The 13,950-nt window shown below is 41.6% G+C and overlaps 1 protein-coding gene across 5 annotated transcripts in view; it reads right to left on the minus strand.

Moving 5' to 3' along the window:
- Positions 1 to 918: 918 nt before the first annotated feature.
- Positions 919 to 13,950, minus strand: part of senp8 (SUMO peptidase family member, NEDD8 specific) — a 71,732-nt gene continuing 58,700 nt past the window's right edge. For 3 of the 5 annotated variants that reach the window (XM_028823075.2, XM_028823074.2, XM_051920357.1), the window contains exon 2: positions 919 to 2,675. In XM_028823075.2, the coding sequence (XP_028678908.1) occupies positions 2,010 to 2,648 (639 nt within the window). In that variant the 5' untranslated portion in view covers positions 2,649 to 2,675 and the 3' untranslated portion in view covers positions 919 to 2,009. Of the gene's footprint in view, positions 2,676 to 9,106; positions 9,222 to 13,950 lie in introns of those variants that run through there. The other 2 variants (XM_051920356.1, XM_051920358.1) reach the window with 2 other exon arrangements.

The following is a 13,950-nucleotide window of genomic DNA, read 5'->3' on the forward strand; positions in this document are numbered from 1 at the left end:
GTGTTTTTGGTCCAGGACAGGTCCTCTGTGATATGAACACCGAGGAACTTGGTGCTTTTCACTCTCTCTACTGTGACGCTATCAATGTTGAGTGGGAGATGGACAGCCTTTGTCTTCCTGAAGTCAACAATCAACTCTTTTGTCTTTTCAACATTAAGAGACAGATTGTCTTTGCACCAAAGTGCCAGCTGTTCCACCTCTTCTCTGTACGGCGCATCATCGTCGTTCTCGATGAGTCCCACTACTATAGTATCATCGGCGAACTTGATAATGTGGTTTGTGTCAGAGTTGGAGGTGCAATCATGGGTCAACAGCGTGAAGAGTAGCGGGCTCAGCACACAACCCTGGGGGGCACCTGTGCTCAGTGTGATGGTGTTAGATCTTATATTCCAAATTTCTGTACTGTTTGAGGTCTTTCAGTGAGAAAGTCCAGAATCCAGTTGCAGGTGGAGGTGTTGAGTCCGAGCAGATCCAGCTTACTGATCAGCTGCCTGGGAATGATAGTATTGAATGCTGAGCTGACTCTCTCAGGTGGGCATTGGCATATCATAATCTCTTGGACCAATAGCGTGAGTTTTCTGCATTCGACTTATACGACCAACATTATAAAATATGGGAAATTATACAGTAAAATCAAGTCCCGACTTATACGCTGGAGAACTTAGAAAGCGAGTATATACGGTAGTTCAAATGCATAATTTCCAGAATTGAACTGTTAATTCTTTAAAGCTTACATTGACTCCTACACTATTGTAATGCTGAGGGGCAGAGGGGACTGGGCGGTCTCGTGGCCTGGAACCCCTACAGATTTTATTTTTTTCCTCCAGCTTTCTGGAGTTTTTTTTTTTGTTTTTTCTGTCCACCCTGGCCATCGGACCTTACTCCTTTTCTATGTTAACTAATGTTGCCTTATTTTAATTTCTTATTTTGTCTTTTATTTTTCTTTTCTTCATTATGTAAAGCACTTTGAGCTACTTTTTGTATGAAAATGTGTTATATAAATAAATGTTGTTGTTGTTGAACAACAGAGAATGCACACAGCACCTGCAACAACAAACCGTTCACGTTCACCATTCGTCTATTGATGCCATCCAAAGCCAATGAACTATAATCTGATGCTACAGAATGGTTTTCCCTTGCATTAGGGTTTGTCTGGTTTTAAAATGTCTTATCAAAAACTTGCTGTCTGTCAAAGCAGGGCACCTCTGATCTTTGGAGTTCGAAAGCACCGACCCTTATGAGCCATTGGATTGGTTTAGATATGTAACAACCAGTGAGCCCACTCACTTTTAAGCAAACTTCACTCATGGTTGACTCCAGGCATATATATATTATACGTCTGCCTTCAGCTCGACTGGATCTAACTTGACACCCAAATCTACGCTGGTTGGTTCAGACAGTGTTACTGTTACATCCAGGATAATAAAGCATACACACTAATCTCAAGAAAACAGAAGGCACATGCAGCTTTCCATTCAAGCATACTTTTATTTGCTCCTTTTGTAAGCATTTCCAATTCAGCCTCACACATCCTGTTGGGGAAGAGTATTCGTTTTCCGGCGGCCCACATGCTTATGCTGCAGTGCAGAACAGGAGTGAACCTGAGATGCCATCTGAAATGTTATCTGGACTTTAGGCTCATTGTTTAGTAGTGCCTGACAACTGAAATTACAATGCCGTAAGATCTTCAGCTGAGATGCACAAAAGCAAGATTTACAGATTAAAAGCTGGTTGAACTACAATTTTAGAGGTGGACTAAGTGCTTTACATCATACAGCAGTGTTACGAGATGATAATTGTTTAAAGCAGACATCCACATTAAAGGCAGCATTACAAGAGCTTTACCATAATGGCACATGCTTTATGCTTTTATGATTCTTCATCTAAAAATGTTCAGAAAATAGCATTGCTATTCTAAAAACTTTTTAAGGCTACGAGTTTTCATTATGAATCAGGTCATTGATTCCCAGTTTATACTTTAAAGGCAGTGGAAGAACAAGATGTAGTAGTCACTTCTTGGCCAGCTTTTCAATCAATCTTTGCCACTCTGTCCTCTTCTGTGTGATATATGATGGAGTAATGTGTTGAAGAAGTAAACGAGGTGTGCTACCTGTCGTTATGCTCTCACACAACAGCTCAGCAATGCAGATTACATACATCCCACAGTCATAGCTGTTCTGCTGAGTGGGTGCAACCTCCTCCACAAAAGACCCCTTCCCACCAGTCCCCAGGAAGGCTTCCAGTTTTGCTGCAATGCGGCGGGCATGCAAAGAATTACTGCCGCTATGCGAATCAAAATGACTAAAACAAGAGATGTCCCGACGAAACAGCAGTAAACTCCAATGTGTGCCCCCTGCAGATTGGTTGCTATTGTCATTTACTGCCAGGAAAATCCAGTTTCGATAAGGCAATCCCAGCGGCTCTAGAAACAAGGCAAGCTCTTCTTGGCTGGATGCACATTTGATAAACTGTGTGACTTCTGGACTGATGAAGCAGACAGTTTCAGAGAGGTGCTTGAATTTTTCTGTGGCAAAGTACTCGAAGGTAAAGCCAATAATCTGGTCATTCAGCCAGTGGGGGCCATCAAGAAGAGCCACATCAGAGTGTCGCAGCAAGCTGTCTTGGTAACTCAGGACAACCGGATCCATCTTGGGAGGCTGATAAGCACCATCCACCTAAAAAGCAACATGAACAGTGATAACATTAAAAGTTTGTTAAACTGAGTGCAAAAATAACTGCTTGTTTATTGAGTCAAACACAATAATCTTACAAATCTGGTAATTTGAACAAAAAGTACATAATAAGTGTGCAGTAAACAGGAAGGGCGGCTTTTTACCTTTCTTTGTCATACTCCATATAACATTTATTTACACTGGGTACGGAAAGTATTCAGACCCCCTTCAATTTTTCACTCTTTGTCATATTGCAGCCATTTGCTAAAATCTTTTAAATTAATTTTTTCCCTCATTAATGTACACAAAGCATCAAGAACAGTCACAGAGTTGTTGTGAAGCCACTCCTTCGTTATTTTAGCTGTGTGCTTAGGGTCATTGTCTTGTTGGAAGGTAAACCTTCGGCCCAGTCTGAGGTCCTTAGCACTCTGGAGAAGGTTTTTGTCCAGGATATCCCTGTACTTGGCCGCATTCATCTTTCCCTCGATTGCAACCAGTCGTCCTGTCCCTGCAGCTGAAAAACACCCCCACAGCATGATGCTGCCACCGCCATGCTTCACTGTGGGGACTGTATTAGACAAGTGATGAGCAGTGCCTGGTTGTCTCCACACATACCTCAGTGCAAGACACATGACAGCCCACATGGAGTTTGCTAAAAGACACCTGAAGGACTCTGAGATGGTGAGAAATAAGATTCTCTGGTCTGATGAGACCAAGATAGAACTTTTTGGCCTTAATTCTAAGCGGTATGTGTGGAGACAACCAGGCACTGCTCATCACTTGTCCAATACAGTCCCCACAGTGAAGCATGGCGGTGGCAGCATCATGCTGTGGAGGTGTTTTTCAGCTGCAGGGACAGGACGACTGGTTGCAATCGAGGGAAAGATGAATGCGGCCAAGTACAGGGATATCCTGGACAAAAACCTTCTCCAGAGTGCTAAGGACCTCAGACTGGGCCGAAGGTTTACCTTCCAACAAGACAATGACCCTAAGCACACAGCTAAAATAATGAAGGAGTGGCTTCACAACAACTCTGTGACTGTTCTTGAATGGCCCAGCCAGAGCCCTGACTTAAACCCAATTGAGCATCTCTGGGGAGACCTAAAAATTGCTGTCCACCAACGTTTACCATCCAACCTGACAGAACTGGAGAGGATCTGCAAGGAGGAATGGCAGAGGATCCCCAAATCCCGGTGTGAAAAACTTGTTGCATCTTTCCCAAGAAGACTCATGGCTGTATTAGCTCAAAAGGGTGCTTCTACTAAATACTGAGCAAAGGGTCTGAATACTTAGGACCATGTGATATTTCAGTTTTTCTTTTTTAATAAATCTGTAACAATTTCAAAAATTCTTTTTTTTTTGTCTGTCAATATGGGGTGCTGTGTGTACATTAATGAGGGAAAAAATTAATTTAAAAGATTTTAGCAAATGGCTGCAATATGACAAAGAGTGAAAAATTGAAGGGGGTCTGAATACTTTCCGTACCCACTGTATATCATAATGTATGGAGAGGCATGCCAACTGGGATGGATGTTGAATTTTGTGAATGGACAGGCATCCCTGACTGGGGTGGTTACTGGTACCTTTACTGATCAGGAGGCCATAATGGTAGGACAAAGGAAGACTGCTTCCTAGGGATAAGTGTTTCTCCTGTACACCAGCTGATGGTATCCCTTCGGTGGAGTCTGTACACTAGAGTCTGAGCACTAGTCCTGATTGGTGGGCTTGTTGGGGTGCTTGGGTCTGCCAGGGGGAATTATCCCCCTTAGCGGGAGCTTCCATCAGGCCTGGAAGTACCTCAGACAAGCAATACTCTGACACCATAAATACGGGTCCAAGGTAAAAGAAGGTGCCTCACCTGCCTCTAGGAGTCAGAGCTGGGAGGAAGAGGGTGACGTTCACAAAGCAGGGGTGGAAGGAGACAGAAGAGTCACTAATTGTATGATTTATTTGGTTGTCTTGTACTGGACTGTATGCAAGACCTTTTAAGGTACACAGAGAAGAATAAAAGAACTCTATTTTTACCTAAAATATTGTCTGTGGGAGATGTGTCAGGCAGCATCCACAACAACAAGGGTGGCATGGTGTTGCGGTGATTTGCACTACTGCTTCACAGTGTCTTGACGACTGGAGATAGTGTTTTAAATGAAAGAAGACCAAGAGATGAACACGAGATGAGATTTGTGCCAATTTCATATATGACAGATCAAAACAAACTTTCGGCAGGAACCAAAACTAAACTCAGAAAGTTAGACAGAATGAAGCAAAAATCAAAAAATGAGGATTAAAAGTTCTTTAAAATGTGATCAAAAATTTGAGTCAAAAAACAAAAGCAAGGATTCATTAACCAGGAAATAATCAAAAAGAAAGTCTATGGAAATGATTCAAGAGCTATCTGTCAAACTCAACTAAAATATGGCCATTCAAGCCGAATTTTAAACCCTTGATTTAACGAGGTCAGAGTCATGACCTCAGTGAACACACCCCAAGCAAATGGGGGACGAGTCATGGGAAGGGGAGTCATAAAATGGTGTTGTAGGGAAATATAAGCAATTTAAAATCTTTATTAAAGTGCATGAACACAAAACAAATCTTAGATTTGGGGTTGGCAATATATAGAATTTTTGATTTGATTCGATATACTTTTGATTTTCCATGACTTCTTCCAAATGTTATATAAAATCCTCAAAGTCCCCAGTGCTATTTCTGAACCTGTTTATGTCAACTCTACCCATGTTTCCTGGCAGCAATAAGTGCAGAAAAAAAAAAAAACGGAGCGAGGATCAGATGAGGAAACATTTAGAACAGATAGGGTTAGCTCTGTTGTTTGTAAACATTTTGGCTTTATCTGGGATACCAGTTCATGAAATACAACATGTAAAGATAAAACATGTAACTGCATATGAAGAGGCCATCCAGGATGTGCAGCGTCCGCAATGTCCCTGCCGCCTCCCCAGCAAAATGGGTCCCCGCTAACTTTGCAAAGTTCCACAGAATGTTTCCTGTTCTGTTGCATACTATAAGAGTGAATAATCAACATGTGGATGGACAGAATGCTGTGATGACTTATTGTATTTCAAAATATGCTTCCGTGTTCTTAACATGTACCCTAAAAAATACCTCTACCTTGTCAGTGGTCAGATAACTACACTAACCAGTAATCCACATCATCCACAGGTTGAAGTAATTATTTTGTTAGTATGTCACATTGCAGAGAAGAATAAATGCTTTACTGATGTTTCATAAGTGTTATGAAGATCCAAAGAAGTGTTTAAGGTCTTGCTGCATAATAGTAAATGAATAATAGATGTCTTTTTGCAGTACCCAAACTAAAAGGTTATCGCAATGCTAAATGTCTCATGAATGCTTTTTTGGAGAAAAACCTGAAAGACACAGCTAGGCAGGGAAGATTTCCACCACGAAAGCGGCAATTTCAATAGATGGCAATCATGCAGGGTTTTGTGGAAAAATGGAATAAGGAAAGCCTGGTTTAGATAACCAGCAGTGACAGTGGTGCCCAACAACATGACACCTGCTGTTTTGGTACTATGCCATCAGAAAAAGTTGTATGAATTTCTCTGCCCTACTGCAGATAAACTCTACAGCTTCTCTAACATTTACCTCTGGCATATAAGAAGAAACCAAACATTCCAAGAGGTTCACAGCTTTTTCAATGAAACACAATGGAAATAACATAGGAACCAGGATTTATACAGTAACACACTCCAATTTAAGAAATCACGTACAGCATATGGTCACATTTAGCAGCTCTTAAAAATCCTCCCAACCCTCCCTAAAGAAATTTTTACAAAACATAGCATTGCATAAGATAAAGAATAGTGCAGTCGGTCAGCTAAGAGACTTGGTGTATCCAGCAAACCTGTTAAGGCATCCAGTCGAAATCCACTGCCACTGACTTAATCCAGTGTTACACAAGAGGTCAAGCAGAAGATGTAAAAAGCGGATCACTTCACCCACAGCACACCTTTAGTCCTTGGATGCTAATATGCAGCAATAAATTTTCCTAAATGTGTCATGGTTACTAGGATGAGTCTTGCTTAAGTAGATGTCTGACAAGTCCATGGGCACAATGCACTGCTTGCTTTTGAGCAGCTTCACTTGTAAGCTATGGCCCAGCCGATGACAAAAAGTGAAATACTCTAGGGCCAGAAGCAGAGAAAATCTGCAAAGGAGCAGCAGTCCAGATATGAATCACTGAAGCGTGAGGATATTACATAATCAGTTTTGAACTTGATAATAGTGATATAAATCTGTAATGTTAAAAGAAAAAAAACACTGTCCAGACTTGAGGCTGCCCAGAGCTGGGCAAGTAAGTATGAAAACAGTGAGCATTTCCAAAAAATAAATGAGAAGTACAGGGCATGGAAGGAACAGTCGAACATATGAATGAACATTTGAAGAGATCGGCCCACGTTATATCTGTGATAATGCCACAGCCTTCACAGTGATGGATTTTGAAGGGGACACAGGGGGACGATTTGAGGAATGCACAGGATTTCACATGTCGATTTATTTAGTTCTCTGCTTGAAAGCTGTTGACGCAGAATGGTATCTGCCTGAAAACCTGACCTCCGTTCCTCCTTTTGTTGTCTGCAGCTCTTAAATAACTCTCTGGTTCAGGAAGAAGCTTTAGTTTTCCTCTTAACACCTCTTTGTTTTTTCTCTCTGGCAATAAGCCAGTGGGCACCACAACTCTTTACAATTGATGTTGTTTTATTATAGCCATAGATCCAAAACAAAATGTTCAACCTACTTTTTCAAAATAGTGTGATGCCAAGAATTACAGGTCCCCAATGTTCTACTTTCAACTGTGCTGGTAGATAATTTTTTTTGTATATTAAAACACATACAGTATAACACTGGCTCTGATGAGGTGAGCAATACTGCTCCAGAATGAGAGGATGCGCTGATGCTAACATTATCTTCTCCTTCCTTCTCCACAGCCAAGAAAACTGATCATACCACCCACCGCAAGAGAAACTCCACTCCTTCCAGTCCCCAGAATATAAAGCTGTCTCGTTCCGAGAAGGTGGTGTCAGATGTCAAAGTATTTCAGAGGACTAAACTTCTGCTGCCACAGAAATTAACCATTTATTGCTTTTCTTGTTTGAGTCACTTGTGGCTTTTTTTCAGTTGTTATTAAATGGGGCTATCAGGTTGATACCCCAATGCTTCTTGGCTTCTCAGAGTCGTCTGCCTGCCTGGTCACATCTTACTATATACTGTACTAGCTCTCCCCTGTGGCTCCACCTGCGTATTATTGAAACAGGATAAACTTTAAAAATCAATTTTAAAAAATTCAATCATTTGTATTGAGAAGAATTTATATTGATAGCTTTCATATCCGAGGGCCTCTTGCTATAAAATATTTTTGGTTTTCTATCAAAAGAATCTGTACGATTCCATTTTTCCCCATTCTTCTTTCCAAACTGCTCAGACTTGGTCAGGTTGCATGGAGATCGTGAATGAACAGCCCTTTTCATGTCTAGGCATAAATTCTTGATTGAACTGAGATCTGGACTCTGCCACTCCAGGACATTAACATTTGTTTTTACAGCATTCCTGGGCAGCGTTGACTTGAACAACAGAGAAAACTAACATTGTAAGAGTTCGCTCTAGACCCTAACAAACTGCTCACTGTAAATACTTTTTTTATGAGTTTTAAGCACTGAAAAAAAAAAATTAAATGCCACTTCTCTTGCGAAACTTCTCAGACCATCCTCTACGGGCTTTAAATTCCTCACCTTCGCCACTAAAAGAAGAATAATTATTTCAGCAAATCTCCATGAAACTTCCTGCCTTTCTCGCATATGATGGCCTCGCTTACGCTATTCCCTGCAAGTTGCTTCTCGTTCAACCACACTAGCAACAGTTTTTCCACGTCTCCCAGCACCTGAGGCCACTGCTTGGTTAACATTGTAACTCCTTTTGCAACATCAGCTGCTTTGTTAGGCCCTGTATACGCAAACAAAAGAAAATGGGAAGCGGAGAATGGGGAATCATTGGTGTGTACGAACGCGTGTAGGGAAACTGGCCACCAGTGTTTTTGTTCACCACCAGAGCGTGTGGTCATGAACAGATGCAAAATTTTGGCAAACTTTTTGATTGTACCCCGATTTGTATGTTTTCGGAAACGTTTGTGACCAGAGGTTCTACTGTACACAGATATGCAGCAAGCTGCGCTACACTGTTTTCTGACATGTTTCTCTTACAGCAAGTTTTTTCAGCAATTTCTGATAGAGTAGCACTTATATGGGATTGGACCAGATTAACTGGCTTTTACTCCACACAAATATTAATGAACTTTGGGTGCCATGTCACCGGATGTCCTTTCTTGGACCAATTTTGGTAGGTATTAACCATGGCATACTGGGAATACCCCACCAGACCTGCCATTTAGAAAATGTACTGACCCAGTCATCTAGCCGTCACAATTTGGCCTTTGTCAAAGTTGCTCAGATCCTTACATTTGCCCATTTTTTCTGCTTCCAACACATCATCTCCAAGAACTGATGGGTCACTTGCTGCCTAATATATTCCATCCCTTGACAGATGCCACTGTAACATGATAATCAGTGTCATTCAGAGCTTTTAATGTTGTGGCTAATCAGTGTAAAAAGTGAACAATTTGTGGGGGGGCATTCTTTTTACAGGCACCATATAAGTAAAATGTATGTTCTGATCAAACTAATGTTGAGAAAAAAATAGAAAAGAAAAAATAACTAATTTACACTTCAGTAATTTAAACAAAGTAAATTTCGTTCAATTTTTGCCACTGCCGTTTTTAGATAAAGTAAATGACTTCCTAAAAAAATTAAACCCATTCACACTCTAAAACAAGTGATTGTTTGTTTTCACAAAGAGACATAAAAACATTCACTGTGTCTTCAAAAGATCAACAGCAATTCAATAGTTTAGGATATCTGAGATACTAGGGGGCTCCACCCCCTGCTCGCTTCGCTCGCCAACCCCTGGTGTTGGGAAATAGCGTGATGTATGTATGAGATATAGCATAGTGTGAAGGTGTAGATGACGCACATAGGAAGCAAAGAATAAATTGCATGGCACAGTGTAAAGATTTATCGGAAAATTTGTTTGTATATAACATTAGTAGTAAAGATGGTGTCTTGTCCTTGAATGAGTTGTCCTTGGCATGGATCATTTATAACCTCAACTTTAACGTCAGATGAAAGTCGAACTCGTGAGAAGGCCACATAAAGTTGTCCATGTCCAAAAACAGGTTCAGAGAGGTAGATGCCAACCTTGTTCATGGTTTGTCCTTGTGATTTGTTGATGGGCATGGCAAAGGCAGGTTTAATGGGGAACTGTCGCCGTTTAAGTGTAAAAGGTAATTGTAGGTTAGAACTTGTAAGGTCAATTGTAGGAATCAGAAGAGTATTGTTAGCATGTGATCCTGTAAGAAGTTTTGTTTCAATAACATTGTGTGTGATGGTGTTGACGACTAAATGTGTACCATTGCATAAACCTTGTTTAGTGTTAAGGTTTCTTAATAGCATGATTATTGTTCTGATTGTAAGGTTAAGATTGTGTTGTGGTAATCCGGCTGGGTTAATAGTGTTCAAATATTCTAAGGGGAAATTAAGATGGTCATTGTTGTCATCAGAGTCAACTTTGTCAGAGCTTAGAAAGAGCCGTGCCTCTCCAGGAAGTAATGCAATGACTTGGTTATTTATGTGATCAACAGTAATATTTTTTGGATATAATATAGTCCGTTGTGTTAAAAGGGGTATTTGGTCTAATGAGACCGATGTTCCAAATATCTCCGTAATTAAGTCGTCGCAGATAAAGGCCTGAGGAATTGTAATAATATCTGGGTGAAGTCCATCTGTATTGGTGGGTGTCCCATCTCCCAGTTGTAATAACCAATTGTTGTATTCTGGATCTGGATATCGCATGTTTTGTATCAACTGTATCTTTTGAAAGCAATGCCAATTGTCCGCGTAACATTTTTTCTTCCGCGGTTTCAGAAGCGTGTTGTAGGCGCAGACGTTTATTTTTTTTTTTGATACGGGTTCGTTTTTGTGGTCCCGTTACTCGAGCCGTCTCGTTCTGTACCCGTGATCGTGAATTCATGACTTGTTTGTTCTTTCTCATTAGTAATATGGATAAGTAATAAGGAGGATCGCACTCACTGTTAATATGCGGACTGTTCGTTTTCTTCGTATTATTACCAATCAGGTGTCGCGCCTGTATATGTATTGTAGTCCGTTCTCTTGTTGTTTATGTATGACGTCGTCCGCGTATTTTAAGGTGGATTGAACAATAGCTGAGCGCATGGCATGTGGAACAATAGCTAAGCACTGTGTAAAATCTCCTCCTAATAAAAGTACCTTTCCCCCAAAGGGAATATTATTATTCATCAACGTTTGTAGAAGTTTATCAATGGTGTTGAGTAAGTGACTGGATGCCATTGTACATTCATCTATAATTAACAGTTTTGCAAGACAGATGTCACGTGCATTGTTACTGTTCATTTTCATAGTGGATACCGATGTTTCTGTGATTGGGAGCGGTATTTTGAATAAGAAGTGACATGCGTTTTTGGAGCCGAGACATTTTTTCTTCTGCGGTTTCAGAAGCGCGTTGTAGGCGCCGACGTGTATTGTTTTTTTTCATGTGGGTTCGTGTTTGTGGTCCCGTTACTCGAGCCGTATTGTTTTGTACCCGTGATCGTGAATTCATGACTTGTTTGTTCTTTATCGTTAGTAATATGGATAAGTAATAAGGAGGATCGCACTCACTGTTAATATGGAGCCTTTTCTGTGGTTGTACGGTTAATAGTGCATCATTGTAATGAGATTCACCTATTAAGGTGGAATGAACAATAGCTGAGCGCATGGCATGTGGAACAACAGCTAAGCACTGTGTAAAATCTGCTCCTAATAAAAGTACCGTTAGGCGGGGATAATCTGATTCAAATATGTTGTGTTGTCCGTATGTGTAGGGTATTTGTATGATCTCGAGTGTTCGCTTTTGGTCGCTCTTCCGTGTTTGAGCCTCAATCTCGGGCTTGATGGGTGACCGTGTGTGGAGTCCGTAGTCTGTCCCGTTTAACTTTGGGGTGTGTGTCTGACTCCTCGTTTGTGTGTGATATGGGCGCGTTGCCTGATTTTATATTTTTGTTAGTGGAGGGGTGCCTTGTGTCTCATGTCTTCTTTATGTTAGTGTGTGAAATCCGTAGTCTGTCTCGTTTCGTGTGCCATGGGCTTTGTGTGGCGCTCGCGTGTGACTCCTTGTTTTTGTGTGGTAGGGGTGCGTTGCCTCATTATTTATTTCTGTTAGTGGAGGGTGGCTTTGTGTGTCGTGGGTCTGAATCCTCCTTTTTGTGTACGTCCCGTGTCGTCTGCTATGTCCGTAGTCTATCCCGTTTTGTGTGCCATGGGCTTGGTGTGGCGCTCGCGTCTGACTCCTTTTTTTTTGTGTGCCAGGGGCGCGTTGCCTCGTTTTTTATTTCTGTTAGTGGAGGGGTGCTTTGTGTGTCGTGGGTCTGAATCGTCTTTTTTGTGTGCGAACCGTTTCGTGTGCTATGTGGCGCTTGAGTGGGACTCCTTTGTTTGTGGTGTTCTAGGGGTGTGTTGCCTCATTTCTTATTTCAGTTACTGGAGGGGGGCTTTGTGTGTCGTGGGTCTCAATCCTCTTCTTTGTGTGTGTCCCGTTTCGTGTGCCATGGGCTTCGTGCGGCGCTGGCGTATGACTCCTTTTTTCTGTGTGCTATGGGCGCGGCGCCTCATTTCTTATTTCACGTTGCATTCCATCCGGTTGTGGTGTTCTAGGGAGGGGGGGGTATTTGTGGGGCGCCTGCGCAGTACGTCTTTTGCGTCCATGGCCCAATGTCCCTGCGTCCATCCGGTTTACCATTCTCGTTTAGTAATATGGATTAATGCTTTTCTGGTTTCTTTAGAAAGAGCCATTCACTTATTTTTCCATCTTGGTATACTAAACATCTCTTCAAAATAAAAGCAACACCAGAATGTCATGTCTACAAATGAGTTTGCACTGCAGCACAAACTTTTTAACTTATATATTTTTTTTAGTTGATAGCTTGGCTTTCATACAGGAGGTTGAAACATAAAGGAAACACAGACAAATTACTTTCTTTTTCCAAGACTGAAATTTTAGGACTATCCACTGTTGAGGGCAAGGCAGTGATAGGACATGTGGAGGGATGCGAGTGATTTGTATAGCAGGAAAGACAAGAGGAGAGGAGGTTTTTAGAGCAGAAGGAAGAAGACTGACTTCATGATAGGTCTTTTCCTTCCTTTCCAAATTCCCCCTTAAAGAGAATCAACTGAATTTAGCAATATACAAGATGCATGTGCTGTTTCCAAATTCTGAATTGTGGTTTTTGCCATATGAAACTCAAAGAGTAAGAAACAAATATTATCATACGGTCATAGGCCATAGGACAAGGGAATTGTTTCTGCAGGGCTGTTTCATGAAAAAAGTATAATTTGATAACTTAAGGTTGCTACTGTTAGTGTAATATTGCTTATTTGAAAATAACAGCAGGATCACAGTGATTACGTAGGCATCATTGCCAGCACACAGTATTTGGACACTTGTTACATTACCAGGTGGAGTGTCTTCTGCATGGAAATGTGTGGCCCCCTTGTACCATTGTGAGTTTACTCTAGGGCCCCCTATTTCCTTTCACTGATCAGATACATGCCTGCAGACTAAACAATGACTTTAAATTAGTACAATGAGGAAGTGTGTATGTATGCATTGTAAGTGCCAAGGAGGACGGTCAGGCATCCAAGCTGGGATAGAGGATGACATCCTGCCCAGCCGGGGGGCCATACCAGAAGGACTGCTTGGTTGGAGATGCAACCCAGCTCGGGACAACAGAATGAGAGACCAAGAGCTATTTACCCCTCAAACCCAGTACAATGGGCAGCAATGTCCTTCTTAAAGCACCCCAGTTTGGACACCCACAGGAATACGTGGGACTGATTTGGAGAGCATAAGTGCAACCCTGTTGGGGTCCTTGGGTGCCAACAGAGAGCACTGTCAGGTTTACAACTACCCTGGCTTCCAAACAACCTGGAAGTGCTTCCAACAGGCAGTGTTGTGTTACCATAAGCACTCTCAGGTCCAGCCTAAAAGGGAGTGTGCCATCTTACCTCAAGGAGTCACAGTCAGGAGACAATGGACAAAGCTTACTACAAGATGTGGAAGGAGAGGAAGAGCATTTATTTGTTTATATAATTGTGGTTCTTGTGGCTGTGTGCGCTTG

The sequence above is a fragment of the Erpetoichthys calabaricus genome, chromosome 17 (assembly GCF_900747795.2).
Source record: "Erpetoichthys calabaricus chromosome 17, fErpCal1.3, whole genome shotgun sequence".
In the NCBI taxonomy this organism is placed as follows: Eukaryota; Metazoa; Chordata; class Cladistia; order Polypteriformes; family Polypteridae; genus Erpetoichthys; species Erpetoichthys calabaricus.